Source organism: Phoxinus phoxinus, assembly GCF_949152265.1.
Source record: "Phoxinus phoxinus genome assembly, chromosome: 11".
NCBI classification, from domain to species: Eukaryota; Metazoa; Chordata; class Actinopteri; order Cypriniformes; family Leuciscidae; genus Phoxinus; species Phoxinus phoxinus.
In genome coordinates this window covers 25,640,684-25,661,593 of record NC_136886.1, presented here as the reverse complement: position 1 = coordinate 25,661,593, position 20,910 = coordinate 25,640,684, and the positions used below count along the sequence as shown (strand labels likewise).

General features: G+C 39.7%; 1 protein-coding gene across 4 annotated transcripts in view; it reads right to left on the bottom strand.

The window, feature by feature from the left end:
• The window catches only part of col18a1b (collagen type XVIII alpha 1 chain b), a 72,334-nt gene that overhangs the window by 5,416 nt on the left and 46,008 nt on the right, over nt 1-20,910 (bottom strand). For all 4 annotated transcript variants that reach the window (XM_079627945.1, XM_079627944.1, XM_079627943.1 and 1 more), the window contains exons 13-33: nt 20,718-20,786; nt 19,375-19,476; nt 19,161-19,229; nt 16,914-16,940; nt 16,726-16,824; nt 16,606-16,641; nt 16,341-16,424; nt 16,187-16,219; nt 15,964-15,999; nt 15,587-15,646; nt 4,464-4,538; nt 4,186-4,239; nt 2,894-2,965; nt 2,748-2,813; nt 2,617-2,650; nt 2,358-2,411; nt 2,185-2,219; nt 1,959-2,072; nt 1,696-1,852; nt 1,426-1,490; nt 1,177-1,305 (exon numbers count right to left, since the gene is read on the bottom strand). In XM_079627945.1, coding sequence (XP_079484071.1) covers nt 1,177-1,305; nt 1,426-1,490; nt 1,696-1,852; nt 1,959-2,072; nt 2,185-2,219; nt 2,358-2,411; nt 2,617-2,650; nt 2,748-2,813; nt 2,894-2,965; nt 4,186-4,239; nt 4,464-4,538; nt 15,587-15,646; nt 15,964-15,999; nt 16,187-16,219; nt 16,341-16,424; nt 16,606-16,641; nt 16,726-16,824; nt 16,914-16,940; nt 19,161-19,229; nt 19,375-19,476; nt 20,718-20,786 — 1,470 coding nt within the window. The remainder of the gene's footprint in view (nt 1-1,176; nt 1,306-1,425; nt 1,491-1,695; nt 1,853-1,958; nt 2,073-2,184; nt 2,220-2,357; nt 2,412-2,616; nt 2,651-2,747; nt 2,814-2,893; nt 2,966-4,185; nt 4,240-4,463; nt 4,539-15,586; nt 15,647-15,963; nt 16,000-16,186; nt 16,220-16,340; nt 16,425-16,605; nt 16,642-16,725; nt 16,825-16,913; nt 16,941-19,160; nt 19,230-19,374; nt 19,477-20,717; nt 20,787-20,910) is intronic.

Genomic DNA, 20,910 nt, shown 5'->3' with positions numbered 1-20,910 from the left:
CAGATTAAATACTAATTTAATAAAACATGCAAATGTGATGCTATGGAATAAGGGAAATATAACATGTAGGACCTGTTCTTCAAGGTTTAGTTCACCCAAAAATGTTCTGAAAAACAAAACAAAAACATTTCTGTCTTTAATTACTCACCCAAATGTCGTTCCAAACCCACAAGACCTTCTTTCATCTTCGGAACACAAATTAAGATATTTTTGATGAAATTCGAGAGGTTTTTGAACCAGCCATAGGCGGCAACATCATTGCAACTTTCAAGGCCCAGAAAGGTAGTAAACACATCGTTAAAATAGTCCATGTGACTCCAGTGGTTCAACCTTAATGTTATAAAGCAACGGAAATAACAACTTTATTCAACAATCTCTTCTCTTCAACATCATTATCCTACGCCGTTCACATAAACACAGTGCAGCGCTTCCAGGTTCTACATCAGAATGTTGACTCATTATTGGCCGAAGCAATTTACGTGAGCACCACGACGCATGCGTGTGATTCTGATGCAGGAGCTGGCCAATAATGAGCCGGCACTCTGACGTAGAACCTGGGTTCAAAAACCTCTCAGACTTCGTCAAAAATATCTTAATTTGTGTTCCAAAGATGAACAAAGATCTTGTGGGTTTGGAATGACATTAAGGTGAATAATTAATGACATAATTTACATTTTTTGGGTAAACTAACCCTTTATATTTTGTTTTATGTGTTCCAACTCATACACAGTTGAGCATGCAAGCCTTTCAAAGTATACTCCATCAGCCGCAACAGTGAATGGATGCATTTGGTTCACCTAACAGACCCTAACATACTTGTCTCTGCAGAACCAAAATGGGTGTTTCAGTGGACATTTTCAATCTGATGGGCATTTTAAACCACTTCACCTGCTTTGCCTGTTGGTTTGATGCCCACTGAATGGGAAATGCACACTCAATCTGCAGAGATTAATACTTCTATTAAATCTATTTGAAAGGCCCTTTTTCTGCATTTTGCTCCGTCTAGCTCACATTTGAGTGCGTCTTTCAAATGCTGCTTTGACATTGAGGGTGGATAGTCGTGTTTATCACATACATTTTTTGGAACATGGACAAGTGAAGTATACATTGGGCTTTAAGTTTTTACTCTTCTTACATGAAGATGGAGAAAAAAAAAATGAAAGCCTAGACTATTACCAGGACTTTTCTGACACCATCCTCTTCTCTCATAAAAAGTTCTTTCTTGTCTGTTACATAGATTAGCGTGCCTTCAGGATGCTGAATAGTTGATGCAGCCATAGCGTCAAAAGACCTCAAAACCATAACCTGAGGAAATGAAAACAAACCAACAAATAAAAAATATGAATTATCTCTATAGAAAATAATTTGATGTTTACATCACTGTGCCCACTGACAGCAAGCAGTGTTTCTGTAGTGAAAACTCACCCGAGATAAATGTCCAGGGGGTCCAGGATGTCCAGGTGGTCCAGGTGGCCCAGGAATACTGATTGCTAAAGGATCAAGTTGTTAAAATGAAAAAGTGTTTTCTTTTATTTATGAGCTTTTGCATTTAATGGACAGGACAGCAAGAGAGAAGACTGGAAAAAGGGAGAGACAAGAAATGAGATCAGGACATGAAGCAGGTCAGATTCAAATCTGCATCCATGGGAAGCCAAAATATATTTTATGTGTTGAGTGGCAGTTGGGATTCCTTACTTTGTGAGGGTCTGTATGCTCCTGGCAGCAATGATCCCGGTGGTCCAGGTGGACCTGGTGGGCCAGGACTACCTGGGCGACCCTCATAACCAATTCCTGGGGCTCCAGAAGGCCCAGAGGGACCTGGAGGTCCACTAATAGATTCACCTCTAGGGCCCTATAGCGAAATAAACATTTAGTCAAGTAAGCCCCTTTACATGATAAGAAGGAAAAAATGGTAAACTCAGTATCTGAGGAATCATTTCATGTCTGTGCTATGTCACCGGTGGTCCAGGTCTTCCAGGTGGACCTTGTAATCCACCATGACGAGGGTCGTAGAAACCTCCTCCTGGTTCTCCCTTCTCTCCTTTAGGACCATGCTCACCTTTCATCTCATGCTACAGCATAACATATTACATAATACAGTACATTTTCCATGTGCTGCACATTTTCAGCAAAACATTACTACATGTAAACAGAAAACTTGTGTAAAGGTTGGAAACATCATACCTTAAACGTATAAATGTCAAAGGTGGTAGTGAGACCTATAGCAGATAACGATGACAGTCATGTCATGACAGATTAAGTCATGTACACATTTCACAGTAAAAAAAGAAGAAGATGATAATATTCACTTCACTGAATATCCTATAAAAAATGCTTGATGAATCAATAAAACATACCTGGCAAGCCAGGGATGCCAGATGCTCCTCTTTCACCCTTGTCCCCTTTGATAGCTGAGGTAATGAAATTTGAGATATATTTACATCTATTCAGTTATCAGCTGTTTCAAAAGCAACTTACACATTCTTCAGAAGACTCACATTCCTTTGAAATAAGAGCACACTGATTCACCACAAACAAATATTCTTAAATACGTTATAATAAACTGGAATGTGTAATGGGTTGGAAAATGACAAATCAGATTAATTCTCAACTCACCAAAGGGTAACCTTGAGCTGCCATCATCATAACCCTTAAAGTAGATCAAATTAAAAACTGTGAGCCAGTACACATGCCAGTACACACACACATATATATATATATATTTATTTTACAAGATTATTACTCACATTAAATCTTTCCACAGAAGCTGGATTTCCAGGAGGACCGGGTGGCCCAGGTGGACCAGGGGGTCCCTAAAATCAGTTTGAAATCTATAGTATATAGTATATGTACTTCTGTAACAATTAAAACCAAATACATAGTCATTTTTTACCTGATAGCCACCACCATATCCTCCACCTGAATCACCTTTTGCGCCCTTTTTTCCATTTAGACCAGGTCGACCCTTTTTGATTAAGAATATTGTGAAATCATTATACCAAATTATTCAAATTATTAAAAAAACTCGATAAGAAATATATATTATAAAAATGCATTTAAAATATAGTTGCAGGCAACAAAGTTTATTAGACCAGTGGGTCCATAGTTAGAGCCATTTTTATGTTCGTCTTTTATGGTGCTTATATTTGCACATGTACACAAAAAATAGGTCACTGTGTTATAGGCAATTTAAGTTACTTAGTTAAAAGTGGCCATGCCCATTACTTATATATTTTTTTTTGGCCATGACCATGCTGAATTACAGTTAAACATGATAACTAGGCTATTCATTATGGGACTGCATATCATTTTAAATACTAGTTTCATTCAGAGTGAACAAACAGCTGGAAGTGTTTTTGTGTCTGTAATGAGAGGGATTTGGGACTGTTCTACTAAGTTTGGAGTTTCTTTTATTTACATTCTCTGATTATTAAACCATTATGTGTTGACTTTCTAGCAGCAACCTGTTTAAACTATTACTGTTTACACTACCGTGTTATCTGCGACAACGATCATCATATTTTCATTATTACTTTTTGAGAATCACTTACTCTCACTAACAACAAAACCAACTAACATTTAAATATCTTAATAGCATAATACAGACCAATATTTAAATAGCTAAATTGCCTTTGAACACTCATACATGTGCCTGAGTCACTGCGGCACTGATACAACACTATGAATAGAATATAGCTAGATCTTAATCCAGAGGAGCACTCGTATCATCAATATATATATCGTTATGTTGCCCAGACCTAAATCTTACTGTATGGTAACGCAAATAACAGTATGTAATGTAAATCTATAAAGCTGATTTGAAACAATATGTATTCTGGAAAGCACTTTACAAATAAATTTGACTTGAATTTTATGCCAGTTGAAATATAAAAAAGGTAGACAGCATGAAATTAATAATGTATTATATTGAATGATAATTAACTTTTATTAAAAATGGTATAATAATAGATAACACTATTTTATATATACATGTTACATGTAATTACTATAGTAATAACACTAAATAATGCATAATTACATGCAACTAACCCTAAATAATTCCTTAATCCTAACCCTATAGTAAGTTCATGTAGTTAATTAATATCGTCATTCAAAAATGTTTTTCAGAAAATGTAAAATTGCAGAAAATTTAGTTGATTTTGATTCAGCATGAGAGATACTCACTGATCTGCCTGGTAATCCTATTTCACCTTTTGGTCCAGGTAGCCCCACTGGTCCCTAATGAGTGAAAATAAATCAGCATATATATAACAATCATCATCAATATATTTCTCAATAGGGCCATTGTGTGGGGAAAAAAAATCCTCAGCAAGACTAACCCCAGGTCCCTCTGGTCCTGGCTAAAACAGAGAGTAACTACATTAATCGTCTAACAATGTTATGGATGTTTAGTAGTTCTGTTCTAAACAAATCCATCTGAATGACAGCCACAGGTTTCTTACCAGCTGTCCAGCCAGCCCTCCCATATAAATGGGGCTACCACTGGAGTCATATAGACCAGGTTCACCCTTCTGACCCTAAAAAAAAGAACAAAATGTAATGTCGGAGGATAAAAAAATGCTTGTTGGATAAAGATAGCATCTTCTAAACATTACTAAAACCAGGGCCGGCTTGCTGTTGACCGCTGTCCTGGGTTTTTAAAATCTTTCTAACTCTCTAACACAACAGCAGAATCCACAGCACAACTACAGTATGATTATAACTACACAGAGGACCAATTATATATATATATATATATATATATATATTTCATTTACAGTCAATAACCTAAAAATGTATATTCTATTATCATTCTGTTATCTTTTACCAATTAAAATTTTGTAATTCCAAACTCAAATGCTCTTTTTTAATAACCATGTTAAAATCTGAAAGACTAAATCAATATTCACAACTGCCAACTTTTCAATATTGTGATCATTATGATCTCAACTTGTAATAATTACAGACTACTCTAAATTGCAATTTCTGTAAAGCTAGCTTTTAAGACATATGTATTGTACAAAGTGCTACACAAATAAATGAATTTAATTGAAATGAACTTAAAATGTACATATAGATAAATGGAATCAAATTTGATTCGCAACTCCCGCTGCGTCAAGATTGGCGCTATGGGAACGCTCTGCGTGATTGCGTCATGAAGCACTTGTGAAATCAGTCCCATGGCGTATAGGCGGGTGACGTGAAGGCAGGAAGCTATAAAGCACACCCAGACCAAACATTGTCAGCTTCTGTGCCTTCAGCAACCGCTCTGTGTGAAATTGTCTCTGTCTATGTATTGTTGTATGTCCACAAGCTTATTATATGTCTAGACAGGTCTATAATGACGAACAAACATAATTTTGGATCATGTGTTTTTCCCTGGCCTATCTACATTATTAGTGGGGATACACACGATTTATGTGTTGTTTGTTTAGGAGTGGAGCACACATGTCAGCTCTAGTAAAAGACAGTGTTCATTAATAAATTCCCGATGTGTAAGATATGCACTATCGATAGTTTTAGCTCTGCTCCTGTTGGCTTTCTTCTCGAGGGAGGAAAGTCAATAAAAATTATTTGGCTCGGATCTCGATTACGGGTCTGCAATAAAAATTTTGTGACTCGTCTCGGATCTTGCGTATGCTGAGGCAGCGCGTAGATTACGGGTTTGCCATAAGAATCTAGCGGCTCGGATCTCAGGTTTGCCGAGGCCACGCGTAGATCCGCAATAGGCTACATGCGTCGGGAACTGAGCAAACAGGAATATCCCTTTCTCTATTTTTCCTATGATTGTGTGCAAACTAATTATTTGCAGACTATTATTTTTGGTTCTTTTTGTGTTTGAGATTATAATATGCCAGTCATTCAGACCATGCATTCTTGTCTGCTTGTGTCTTGGCTGCTTTAATTGAACAATTAAATGGAAATATTTGTCTGGCTTTGGAAGTTATATGTCTGTATGAAAAATCCAGCCTTTCATCCAGACCAAGTTTTTTGTCTGGTTGATTTTGGCTGCATTTAAGAAATTAAATAATATATATACTCATCTGATCTTTGAGGAGTTAGATGTTTGTATTAATATACTATTCAGCATTTCATACAGACCGTGTTTAGTTGTCTGGTTGATCTTTTGCTGCATTTAATTCTGAGAAAATAAATGGTGAAATTCCTGGGGGGAAATGGATAATACCTCATTATACGGTGCCCATCTCCCTTCAAGCCTTCAGGGGCCGTTCTGCCAACCCCACCACCTTGTGTGCTTTGGGGCGCAGCGGTATCCAGCGAGTTATAGTCTCAGTGTCTGACTCAAAGGAGGAGGGTTTAAGAGGGGTCAGTTCGGTTGTTTCCTTAACCCTTGCACACCTTGGCATTGGCAATGTAATCGGTATTGGCAATTTGTTTTGGTTACTCGCCAGACTGATATACTATCAAATACTACACCATATATATGTATACCCGGCAAAGCTGATCGTCTTCCGGTGAGAGTACGCTGTGCGCAAAATGGCTGCCGCTTCTCATCGTTATTTGTTTTGATCGCCTGTGACATGATAGAATCTCAGTATATTGATTTCCCCACACATTCTCACTCTCATACTCTCAATTTGCTTTGTACTGTTGGTATTGACAATGTGCATGCTCAGGGTCATGATTTGGGCATCTCTGATCATAAACTAATTGTCTTCGCCTTCTCACTTCCTCTTGTAAAACCAAAAACTAAAACTACTATATCTTACCGTAACCTGAGATCTATAGCTGTTGACAATTTATCTGCTACTATTGCTGTTTCTGCTCTTTCTTCTGATCTCCTGAGTCCTGATGAGATAGTTTCAACCTATGATGAATCTATTCGTAATGTTTTGGATGATCTTTCTCCATTAATAACTAGAACTGTCCCGTCTACCCATTCCTCTCCTTGGTTCACCCCTGAGCTTAGAGTTATGAAAACAAAATGTAGGCGTCTTGAAAGACTACAAAAGCTTCCCTTCTTGTCCATGCCATGGCATTTTTAGATTCAGTAGAGAAATATAAAGAAGCACTTAACATTGCCCGTTCTGACTATCTTTCTACTGTTATCAACAAAGCCAAGTGCAAACCTAAAGCTCTTTTCTCTGAGATAAACAAACTGGTCAAACCATCCTCTGTAGCTATTACTGGTTCTGTTGTTCTCCTTCTAAAAACAACTGTTCAATCGCATCCAGTTTAAACTTTTAGGGCCCTATCTTGCACCCAGCGCAAATGACTTTGTACGCCGACGCATGTATCATTCCTATTTTGCACCCGACGCACAGCGGACTTTTCCCTCCAAAGGGAAATTGCCCGAGCGGTCAGGACGACTGATTGCGCCTCGCAGGGGACGCGGTGGGCTTTCTGCGCGGGCTCCTCTGCCTCTTGCTACCCTGCCACTGGCCGCTACGGCCTCTACGGGCATCCGGTCTCGGGCGGGACGCTGTCTGTTGTCTGGCCACAGCCTGGGGTTGGCGGCCCGAAGCTGAAGACGAACGAGAGCGAGGCTGCTGCGGCGGCGGCGGCGCCCTCCGAGGAATCACGTGGCTCATAGCCTTCGCCTTCTTCTGCGTCTCGGAGTAACGATCGGTGACCTTCTCCACGGCGTCTCCGAACAGGCCTGCAGGGGAGATCGGTGCATTCAGCAGTGCCTTCCTGTCGGCCTCCTGGATGGTGCCCGAGCACAGGTTGCAAGTAGTTGCCATCGGATGCGGGAGACAGTGCAAGTATCTCCGGTGCAACTTCAACGACGGCGAATAATCCAAGAGTTGTAGTATCAGCTTTCTAGCACACGATTTGAGCGTGAAGAGAGAGATTCTGATGTAATTGACGCTGCACTTGCATTATAACTGCAACGGTGTTTCAGTATTTGCATATTTGCGTCAATTGGCCAGCTTTGCTGGCGTTACGCCCGTTTCACACATACTCCGTTTGCAGTGCGTTTGCGGTGCGTATTTTTTTCCGTACCCATGTTAACAGGTTAGAGCTTTCACACTGCACACGGATGCGGTCCGGCAATCCGTTCCAGTTGCGGTGCGTATACAGCAGTGCAGCGATCGTTTACGCACAGAGTCTATTTTCTGCTGTGCTGCACCGCACTGCAGCGTATTGTTCACATTGAAAAAAATATAGATTGACAAGAAACTGTAATAATTTGATCATAGCTACTCATAATTACAGTTAATGTGTTCTACATTTACTAAATTACAGGATCAAGAAATTAAAAACGTTTTAAACGAGAATATAAATATATATTATTGCTGCATGTTGTTCTATTTAAACATGAATATGTAGGCCTACTGTGTTGCCCTTTTTATTTATATTGTTTATCGTCACATTCAACCTTCATGTCATGCGAATTTATTAAATGTAAATGAACATCTGAATATGTAGTTGTAGCCTATGAATTCATAAGTAAATCATATTATATAGTTTTATTTTTGAATATAAAGAAGTTAAACGGGGTGTAATTATAAGTTTGTTATAGTTATGTAGGCTAGTTATAATTAATTTTGACTATGTAATTGTAAATCAAAATGTTTAACTTTTTGGTGCTACAGCCAGCCTTATTTATAGCAGAGGATACTCGTTTTAATGTAGTGGCATGTGCTAACAATAATTATTATATCAAATGTTAATTTCCTAAAAGGTCCTTTGTCTTCTGGGGGCTAGCCCTCTCCCGGTTCTTATTTTTTTTCAGTCTTAAAATATGCATTTATAATCAGTATTTATACATTTGTATTCTAATTTAAAATATTTGTGTATTATATCTTAGCAACAGATATAGCGTGATAGCTTTTCTTCTGTCAACAACTCGAACTAAAACAAAGAATCACAATGATTAAAATTAATTTCATACTGTTGTAATGTCTGTAACAATGTCAAAGTTAAAGTTTGGTTTTAAAATCAAAATTACTTAGCCTACCCATTTTTTTATTTTTGTGACACAGAAACTACGTATCAGTAGCGCTCTGCAAACGCAGCATATGTGAAAGCACTATAGCGCGTGCTGCTCCAGTACCGCACACGCACTGCAACACGCACCGCAAACGCACTGCATACGGAGTATGTGTGAAACGGGCGTTAGCCTATAAGATTTCAGCGGAAGTGAAGGAGGAGAGGAGTTCCCATATACGACATCCGTAATGTCGAAGTTCCGTAGCCTTGATAGGGAACTGTTCTTCTGAAGAATATTTATTTTTTGGGGGGTGATTTTAATTGTACTGCACACGTACTGGATAGAAACCACATAGAACCTCATTTGGCTTCCCAAAAACGTCTAATCCACATAATTAGGCAGCATGAATTATGTGATATCTGGAGACAATTAAATGAAACTGAGAGACAATACACATGGGTTCATGCAAGAGATAATGTATTGTCGTTTGCTAGATTGGATAGATTTTACGGTTTTAAGCATCATCTTAATATTTTTAATAAATGTTCAATTATTCCGATAGGTTTCTCAGATCATGGAATGGTGCAATGTAGTTTTATTTTAAACTCTCTCAAACCTAGAAGTGCTTACTGGCATCTTAATATTTATCTGCTGAGTGACAAGTTTTTTAGGGACTCTTTTAAGTTTTTTTGGGAGAATTACAGAAATACAAAGCACACATTTCAAACAGTACAACAGTGGTCGGACTTTGGCAAGGTTCAAATTAGACAGTTCTGTCAGCAGTACACTCACAACGTAACTAGAGAGATAAGAAAATCTTTGGAGAATTTAGAAACTGAAATAAATAAATGTCAACAGTTAGCTGAATCTACTAGAGATAAGTACTATTTAGAAATTGGATTAAGGAAAAAGGCTCGGTTATGATCTACTGGGGTATAGAATACAAGGGGCATTGGTCCGGTCAAGATTTCAAAGTATAACCCAAATGGATGCGCCGTCCTAATATTTTTTCAGCCTTGAGAAAAAAAAAATGGGCAACGACGTTTAATTCAAGCTTTGCACTCCGAGAATGGGGGGTTGTTAATAGACCCTGTTGATATCCGAAGGAGAGCAGTTGGTTTTTATCAGAAGCTATACAGAAGTGAGTTTAAGTCGGGGCGTAATGAACGAAATGCCTTTTTCACTTCCTTACCCCAGATGTCTGAAGAGGGTAATGCAGGGTTATATATTTCATATTTATATATATTATATATTTCAGGTGCGTTGAGCTTGGGAGAGTTATATAAGGCCCTTCAAGGCATGGAGTCTGGGAGGGCTCCAGGAGTTGATGGTCTCCCAGTTGATTTTTACAAATCATTCTGGAAGGAGCTGGGAGTGTATATATAACAGTTATTGAATGACAGCTTGTCGGAAGGTATGATGCCGTTGAGTTGTCGCAGGGCGATAATCACCCTCATACCAAAAAAAGGAGATCTTACTGAAATAAAGAGCTGGCACCCCGTCTCACTTCTTTGCAGCGATTACAAACTGCTCTCCAAGGCTTTAGCTAACAGACTGGCTGGAGTGTTGGACCAGGTCATCCATCCGGACCAGGCCTATTGTGTTCGTGGTAGATCTATGTTTGATAACATTTAATTAATTCATGATGTATTAGAAGTTTCAAAATCGTTAAAGGTAGTCGTTGGCTTGATTTCTCTGGATCAAGAGAAAGCCTTTGACCGAGTCGAACATTCCTATTTGTGGGGGACTTTGAGAGCTTTTGGTTTTAGTCAAGACTTCATAGATAATGTCAAAGTACTCTATAGTGAAGTTGAGAGTGTACTGAAGATAAATGGTTGCTTATGCACTCCTTTCCAGGTTCAAAGAGGGATAAGACAAGGGTGTTCTTTATCCGGGATGCTATATTCTTTGGTAGGGGTGTAACGGTACATGTATTCGTACCGGACCGTTTCGGTACAGGACTTTCGGTACGGTGCACATGTGCACCGAATGCAATCTTTCACGTAAATTAGGCTAGTTTTGTGTGCGGAACTGTGATGATGAACCAGGTTAATCTCATCATCACTAGAGTGCCAGCCTAGGGCTAGTTTGAATTTATTTGGTGTGCTGCTTGCAGAATGGGTGTATTGAGTATAATGTATATGTGGATAGACAGTCCCAACATCAAGTATTCAATGTGTTAATGTTGTGATGGATAAGAGAGAGTCATTGTTTGTTTTAAATGATTTCTTTATTGTGTAAGTTTGCATGTTATAGCACATTTTAGATCTTACCTGTCTAAGTCTGTGTTTTGGAGGTGGGTTCTGGTAGTGCGCATAGCCAGAACGTACCATTTTACAAAATGGAGGGGGACATTAGTGCTATGAGGTGTTAAGTATTTGAGTTTTTGGTTGTATGTTATGCATGTTGGTATTATTATCATTATATGTCAAAAATGAGTTCTTGAACAGTATTTATATTATTTATGTACTAATGTTTTGCTGGGGAAGTCAGTAATTAGTGTCACGGGGAAAGGTTCCACCCCGTGATAATGGTTCAACCCACTAGTGTTTGGCGGGAAACTGGTATATTTAAGCCATTGTCTGAGTATGGTTAAGGGAGGTTGCAGCCTGTGTACACTGTGCAAACGCTTGAACTTGTCTGATGTGAGACATGCTGAATATTTTTGTGGACGTGCCACTAGGCATTGTTTAGTGCCAGTTTTTGCTGCTCACAGCATTTTTCTTTTGTTTTTAGCACCAGTATGTTACATTAAGTGTTTGTTTTGTTTGTTACTTTGTTTTGTTATTTGTGCTTTGTAGACTACACCTTCAGCTGTGAAATCCAGCTTCTAAAATAAACCACCACTGACATTTTTGAAAACCACTCCTGTGTACTGAGCCTTCCTAACTTCTCCCAGGCCTCTCGACAATTCTCTACATGACAGGAACATACATCAATTCCGAGTTTCCACACAAACATATTAAGTGTCGGAAGTCTCCGCGTTGCACTGATTAAATCTGATTAATCGTTTTTGTGATTCAAATATATGTAAAATATTACCATAACATCTGTCTTCCTGTGTGCGGAAATTTGTTTATGTTGCTGTGACAACGAAAAACGTGCAAGCGCGCCTGTGTTAAGAGCGCTGATGCGCTCATCTGTAGACATTTCCGAATGCCTTTCTGTTAAAAGCGGGCTTTCCACAGAAACAAACGTACACGTGTCATTAGTATGAGGAAAATAAATTGAACTTTAACTCTCGGGTCGGGCTCGGACATAAATATTGCATAAATAAAGATCACCACATACACGGCACGCTTGCTTTAGCCCAGCCTCTCGCTAGCTAGCATCACGGCCAATATTGGTTTGAGAGTATTTTATTTAGTGGAGAACTTTGCAGCAGTATTTTATTTCTTTTTCTTTTTTTATTTTATATCTTTTTTATTTATTAGCCTAACGTTGTATTTTATTAAAAAGTGTGTTTAAAAAAGTGTAAACAAATTGTTAAAAAAAGTTTATAGTAAACAACCAGCAGTTTAATGTTTTGCATTTCTTTCCCTTACTGTACCGAAAATGAACCGAACCGTGACTCTAAAACCGAGGTACGTACCGAACCATGATTTTTGCGTACCGTTACACCCCTATTATTTGGCCATTGAACCATTGTTACAACAAATAAGAAAAAATGTGTGTGCCTTTCCCAATTGTAAAAATAACATTGTTTTGTCAGCTTATGCTGATGATGTGATGGTTTTAATTAGTGGACAAAATGATGTACACATTTTACTTAAATTAATTAAAGATTTTATGTTTTTATCCTCTGCTAAAGTAAATTGGACAAAATGTGAGACACTGTTGGTTGGTCAGTGGGTTGATGGCAAACCAAACCTTCCTGATGGGTTAATTTGGGGTAAAAGAGGGATAAATGTGTTTTTTTGGGTGATGATGTAACTCAACAGAAAAATTGGGAAGGGGTGGAAAAAAAATTAAGGGGTGTCTGGAAAAATGGAAATGGTTGATTCCAAATATGTCTTACAGAGGACGTACTCATGTTGTAAATAATCTTGTTGCATCCTCCCTGTGGCATATCTTGGCATATGTGGATCCTCCAAAGCAACTTTTAGTGAAAATTGTGTTTTATTCCTGCCCAAGGAAGAAGGAGGACAAGGACTCTTGAACTTACAAAGCAGAACCGCTGCTTTTCGGTTGCAGTTTTTACAGAGATTTTTAGATGGTGCATCTGATGTGAGTTGGAGAGCTGTTGCCTGTGCCATATTGCAACATTTTGGGGGGTTTGGGTTGGATAAACACCTTTTTTTGATGAACCCTTTAAAATGGACTTTTCAAAGATGCCGTACTTCTATAAAAACCTTCTTAAAGTGTGGAGTTTGTTTCACATTCAAAAGACTGAAAGTTCATACTCACTTCATTGGCTGCTAGAGGAACCCTTGATACTTGGAGCACATATGGATGTAACGAACAATTGCAATTTACATGGGTTTAGTTCTGCTCACCAAAAATCCAGGACTGTCACTTAAGGACAGTTGTTGACTTTGGCTGGTTCAAATTTGGAGAATGCAGAGATGGCATCCCAACATTTGGGTATTAGATCTGTTCGTCTTGTTTTTTTTGTTTTTTTTAAAACTGAGATCAGCTCTCACAGATGAAGAGAACCAAATGTTAAAGGATTACCACTCTGGGACAAGCACTCCCAATGCTCAGGACCTTTTTCCTTGTCTAAAGTTTGTTTAAAAGAATTGGCAATCTTTGTGGTTGGTCTTATTGTCAACTAAAGGTCATTTTTTGTATAGAGCTTGTGTTATGGTTTTTAACAACACATATTTTGAAAGAAAGGTTGATACACCATGGCGCTCTTTTTTTTGGGCTGGATGAAAATGTAAAACCTGAGAGGGGATCTCTGTATAAGCCGCCATTATCGAAGAGGGCATAGGATTTACAGAGGAGAATCCTTCATGGTATCATTGCTGTAAACTCTTTTATTTCTGTTTTAAATCCAGAAGTTAGTTCGGAATGTCCCTTTTGTTCTCAAAGGGAAACAGTTTTTCATGCTTTTATGCAATGTTCTAGATTAGAATGATTATTTATGTTATTAAAAGAAATATTCAGCTGTTGTAAAGAGATTTTTTTCTGAATTTTTTTTATTCTGGGGTTTAAATATAGTCGGAACAAGAGGTATGCCTGTCAATTACTGAATTTTATTTTGGGACAAGCAAAACTGGCAATATATACTGTTAGGGAAAATAAAATAGAGCAAAAGCCTTGCCAAAGCATCACTGAGGTTTTTTCAATGTTGGTTAAATCAAGAGTTTTGATTGATTTTAAGTTTTATAAAACTATGGAAGACTTGTCAACTTTTGAGATGATTTGGTGTAGTTATGGAGCATTGTGTGTTGTTTCTGAAGGTGATTTAGTTTTTTTCTTTGTAGTTATTTTTCCCCCTCTCCTCGTTTACGAGTGTTTATTGTATTTGTTATTGAGTTTTGTGTGTTGCTTTAAGGTGTGTAAGACCTCTGAGGGCAGTCCCCTCTGGGGAGGGAAGTGGTTAACACCTCATAGTACGGTGCCCATTTCCCTCCGGTGCCCTCAGTGGGCCGTTCTGCCAACCCCGCCACCTTGTGTGCTTTGGGGCGCTGTGGTGTCCAGTAAGCCCATATCTCAGTGTCCACCCGGAAACTTAGCAGTGCAGGGATGCTCGCCCCCCTCTGGGGAGGGTCTCAGAGCAATCAGTTCAGCTGTTCCCTGCCAGTTCACCGCTTCAGGACACCGAATTGGTTGCTCGAGTAAAACATACGTAAGACCAGCCTTGAGAGGATGGTTCCCTTAGTAGATTTTTTGGCAGTGTGGGAACTGCCAAACATATGTAGGATTTGACTAATCACTAAAGCAGAATTTCATAGAAACTTCGGATCAACATGCAGGAACCTAAATCAGACAATCGGCCATTTGAGACCTCATTCAGTCTGAGCAAACTAACAAACCCCCTACCACCCAGCGAAATACTTTATGGCCATACAAGCTTATAAAGATGAGTCTTAGCTGAAGGAAGAATGTGTCAACATTAGGCAGTTAACCCAAGACTAATGGTCAAAAGTTCGAGACATCGTGATCAGCACAAGAAAAACCACAAAGATAACATCAGAGATTGTTTGATCGTGGTGCGTTTGATCAGGAGTAGTATGGCGGCTTTGTAAGCCTTATAATAGGGGTATCTAGGCTTTCCCCACACATTCGTCAGGTTTACAACCTACATTTGGGCTTCACCCCTGGGTCCCAGGTGATTCTGTCTTTGTTGTGCTCGCCTGATTTCACACAATATAGGCACTGGTCACTATCTCCCACTATCCCTTGAAAGGGAACGCCTCGGTTACGACTGTAACCTCGGTTATCAGAAGCTGACAATGTTTGATCTGGTTGCGCTTTAAAGCTTCCTACCATGGCGTCACCCACCTATACGCCATTGGATTGATTTCACATGTGGTTCCTGATGCAATCACACAGAGCGTTCCCTTAGCGTCAGTCTTGATGCAGCGCGAGTGCCCTCTTCAGGGAATCAAGGTTACAATCGAAACCAAGGCGTTTTTTTGGTTCAAACAAGCTCAGTATTTGCACATTGGAATTTCTTAAACCCTGTAGTATTCTGTTACTTCAGAATTCTGTTCTGACAGAAGGGGAAAAACAGATTACCTTGATAGACTCTCCTGTTAGCCCAGGATCCCCCCGATCACCTTTTGGACCCATTGGTCCCTTTAAAAACATAACAAACAGTTCATATAAAATATTTCTCTCTTCTCACAGAAAGTTTCAGTTTGGCCCTACTGACTTTTTATTTTCAAAGCTTGGCCAAAGTAATCCACAACTTTGATTCTGATCTTTTAAAATGTATAACCGTTAGAATAAGAAAAATGACTCTAGGTGAGGATAATAACACCAGCTGTGGTAGATGTTATCCAATGGATGTTATCCAAAATATAAAATACAAGTGATTTACCAAACACTTATTTTACACCACACATATTACTAGACTTACAACAAAATTACAAGTTAGACATTAAAAAACTTACAGGAAATCCTGCCTGACCAGCTATACCAGGTTCTCCCTTATAAAACAAGGACAAAAACAAAATGCTTGGAGTGTGATTCCATATGAAATATAATGCAGTAAAGATACAGTATGTAAATAGCAAATCAGAATTACATGGGACATTCAATATTGACCGGCATGCAGTTTAAATATTCATGTTTATGGAAGATCTATTATAATTAATATTTATTAATGCCTTTCACCTGTGGTCCAGCAATTCCATATTCTTCCCCCTTCTGAAATTAAATGTTATTCAGGTAATTTAGCATCAGAACGGCAAAGTTGTGAAGGATTAGTAAAGTGTTATATTGAGTTATACAAAGTCCTTTGAGGGTTTATCGTTATGATAACACTTACACTGCCATTAATATAGATCCTTTGTCCTTGAGGACCTGGTGGCCCTGGCGGTCCTGGAGGCCCTGCCACGCGACCAGGATCACCCTAAAGATGAATATAGATATTATTATTATACACTTGTTGCCTAGATCCACAGACAATTTGCAGTGTTAAACTGGATATGATAGTTGAACACCTGAGAGATGAGAAAAACAGCAATAGAGATTCTACACCTAGCATTAAAAAGTTTCCTCAAATCATTATTATTTTTGAAATGAACACTCACTTTGTCACCTTTCCATCCTCTTTCCCCCTTTAGCCCCTGTAAAATTGAAATATTTATTTTTTAAAAAGTAAAAATTTTGACATTGAAAGCTGATCTTCAAGCTAGACAACTTTCACTCACTATTTTTCCTGGAAAGCCATCTAACCCTGGGATTCCCTCTCGTCCTCTTTGACCTTCATCGCCTTTCTGGCCTGGAATACCTGGGAAACCAGGTGTGCCCTGCAGAGTTTAAAGATAACTGACTTTGGTCCTGAGTAGATTATAATTTGGCAACATGGATTCCACATTATCAACTGTAAAAATCTCACCGGTAGTCCAGGTATCCCCTGTGGCCCCTTCAGAGAGAAAATAATAATAAAAATAAACAGGTATAAGGTGGGATATACACTGTGGTTCACTCTGTGATGATAATGTAACAGCAGTTCCCTTTCGTTCAGTCACTTTGAGTTACGTCAGTGACTGATGAATGGGGGTTTCGCTTAGAAAGACTATCACCTTCGAGTTCTTACAAAAAAAGCCAATGGCAAGGAAATGCCATGGGTCTGCAGAATTTGCATAGCGTAACTCCGCCCCACCTCGTGGGTATATAAGTAAGTACGCTGGCAACTTGTAGTTATGTTTTTGCTTCGGAGCTGAGTGTTTTCTTCACTGCAAGTTCTAGAAACCAAACGAGCGACTCTTCAGCGGTGTTGGTGTGACGGCGTGTTCCAGCGAGATCTCATTCCTGCTGCAGTGATCTGCCAAGAACAATTGGCTCCCGATAACCATCAGGCTCGGCTATGCGATTCAGTTCGCGATCTCCTCCACACTTGGGGCAATGCCCCTGTCATGCGTGCGGAGGTCGCCACCCTACTGGCAAAGGATACGATCAAGACCACCCCTCCAGCAGAAATGATGTCCGGCTTCTACAGCCCGTACTTCATTGTACCCAAGAAGAGCGGTGGCAGTGGCGGTTCTACATTGAATTACATCCTGGGGAGACCCTGTTCGAGCGCCAAAAAAACAACAAAAAATTCTGCACAAACAGTTATATTTTATTATAACAACATATGTGCCCCCTGTATTTATAATATTATGAATGAAATGTGCGTTAAATTGGAAGAAACTTTAGCCCACTAATTGAGTATTGCTCTATTTCAGGGGTCTCCAACTTTTTTTAATTTGAGAGCTACTTTTTTTAAATGAAAGTGGCCGAGAGCTACTCATGTAATACAATACTTAAATCTCTTAAATAATGTCTCATAACTCTCATATTAACAACTATCCAAACTGTTTTAGACCTAAAATAGTTTTTGTAGGCCTGTATAAGTCACCTTTAAATGTCAGAGAAAAGAACAGAATCAGAGATAAAACATTTTTTATAGAAAATTGTACTTGGCAAATTATACTGTAAAAACACATAATTATAGTTAATTATGTATCATAACTAGCTATTGCTTTGGCATACCAGCAGCAAGGTCGACCATGTCCCCTTGGGGTTCGGGCACACTCCACTCGGAGTGTGGCCTCCTCTTGAGCCTTAGCACATGGCGCCTCGCATTGCATCCCACCCAACACATTCTACAATCTCCGAGTGGAGCCAGTGTCCTCTTGTGTACTCATGTGTAGTAGCCGGTAACTAGGATCTGCTTGGTGTCATCGCTTAATCACCATTACACTCCTCGGACTGGATACCTGCAATATTCTCCTCAGGTGAGTTTCCCCGAGAAGCCCTGAGTTCCTCCAGCACTGTTGACGTCAACGCCAGAGTCTATGCCTGCAGCACCTTTTGTGTTGGCTAGGTGCCTCCATGTGCATGGTTCCCCTCTTGGGCGACCACCACGTGTGTATTCCACTGTAAGCCTCTCCGAGAGTGTGTCTTTCCCTTGGCAAGTCACCTTGCCACCCCTGGGGTTGAAAGATTCCACCCTGCTGGCTGGATACCCCAGTGTTCTCCATATGCAGCCAGCTCGCAGGTCATATGTGTATTCTGTAAGCCCTCCCTTTGGGCAGGCGTTGTGTTGCATATTCCACTGAGATATGCTTCCCAGTGTACCTTGGTATTCCTGTGTTAAGGAGGAGTCCTTCGTCCGTACTAGTCTCACGACAGGAAGCTCAGACTTACGCAGGGCACTTGAAGACAGCCAAGGTGGCGTGATTAGACTGGGAACCCCATTCGTCAGTCACTGACGTAACTCAAAGTGACTGAACGAAAGGGAACGTCTCGGATACGTACATAACCCTTGTTCCCTGAGGAGGGAACGGAGACTTTACGTCTCCCTGCGACTTCCACTGTACAGCTGGAACCGCCTGAATTCAGTCTCTGCTCCTCAGCATGTAACATAACTGCATGTTGCCAGCGTACTTCCTTATTTACCCACGAGGTGGGGCGGAGTTACGCTATGCAAATTCCGCAGACCCATGGCTTTTCCTTGCCATTGGCTCGTTTTTTAAGAACTCGAAAGTGATAGGTTTTCTAAGCGAAACCCCCGTCTCCCCGTAAGCGAAAACGTAACGTCTCCGTTCCCTCCTCAGGGAACAAGGGTTACATACGTAACCGGGACGTTCACAGTTACCTGTGGACCTGGTGAGCCCATGACTCCTGGAATGTATTGAAGAGCAACTTCTTTTTCTTTTCCATCAGTCTGAAAACAAAACAAAAAGTGGATATGGGAGATCATGTGTTAAGCCCTCAGGTGGCACAAAGTCCTGTGTGACTGCACAGGTCTTGTGATGGTCCTGAGATCAAAAGTGTTGATGGTGCTGAAGTTCAAAAATTAAGTAACTTACAGTAATTCGGAATGCAGGTCCAGGGGGGCCAGGGGGCCCTGGATGTCCTTGAGGTCCCATGGGCCCAGCCAGACTTTCCTGCCCTAGGATCCCTGTTGAACCCTGTGGACCGTGCAGAGAAGGGAATGGATTGGGAGGATTTTTGACTGCAGCTTGTACAAAAGTGTTCTTAAAAAGTGAGTAATTTGACTTGAAGTTCAGTTATGAAACTGGTTATTGATTGGTAATATGCCAGCCAATGTCCTTGTGTACAACAGGGCCTGTGTTCTCCGAGTTCTATCCCTGTTTTGCCTGCTTGTGTTCCCTTGCTAGTTTCCTTGGTTGTTAATCCATGCACCTGTTTCTGTTCAGTCGATTACCCTCCCAGAGTAATTAAGCTTTGAGTTCTGTCTGTTATTTGTCCGGTGTTGTCCTGAGTATTCTTGTTCTGAATGTGTGTCTCATTAGTTGCATGTTCTGTTTAAGCTCATGGCTAGCAATTTGTTATTGTTGGTCATGTGCTTGTGTGTGATTTTCATGTTTGATGTGAGCACATGGCTTGTCTAGTTATGCTTCCCTGTGCCATGTGCTCTTTTATCTATTGTCTGACCCCGCCCATCTTGTTATCTTATTGTTGGTTCAGTTTCGCCATCTGTCCTCAATCGTTACCTGCCTTGTTTGCTCTCCCATTTATTCCCCTTGTGTTTGCTGTCCTGGGTCAGATCGTTGTCACATGCTGTTGTTACCCTGCCTGTCTGATGAGTCCTGTCGTATGTGTTTCCTGCCAAGACAAGTCTGTAGTGTTTTCCCCCACGGGTAGTTTCTGTTTGTGTTTTGTTTTACTTTAATAAAGCTCATATTCCTCTGCATCCTTGAGTCCTCACTTCAACCCTACCTCAATCCGTGACACATATGACTTGGCCAATCTTCAAAGCTGATCTGGTTCTAAACAAATGATTTGTAAAGAATATCTAGTCCGCTAAGACCAAATACACTAAACTGCCGTATCCATTACAATGATAAAATTTATTCAGAGAGTTGTCATGACTGAACTACAGTAAATATCATTCAATAAATCAGTTTAATGCAGGTTATGTGCACAGTCCTCAATTGTCTGTAGTGTTGTGAAAATGCATGACAAGGACAAGCAAGCCTCACACAATAAGATAAGAACAGAGTCAAACAAAAAGGTAAGTCTGAAATGTTTGATTCACTCACACTCACTAAAAAAAATATTTGACTATGAAAAGTTGTCTTTAGTGAGCTAATGACTTAAAGAATAGCACTTTAGTTCATTAGTAAAGTTCTTGTGACAATTCACACCCAGTGCAGTTAGTTTGTAGTCATGGATGACTTTAAGATACCTGTGTCCTACTAGTCTCCCAGGAAGGAAACCAATTGGAGAAAAAAGAGAAAGCAGAGGAGGAACTTTGCTAAAGGGAGAAAAACATACTGTAGATTAACTTCCCAATGGAAAAGGCTTCTGACATATGTGAATGTCTGATTGTTTATGCCATATTTCAGTATTCTGTGATCAAATCTTAAAATCCTATTCAT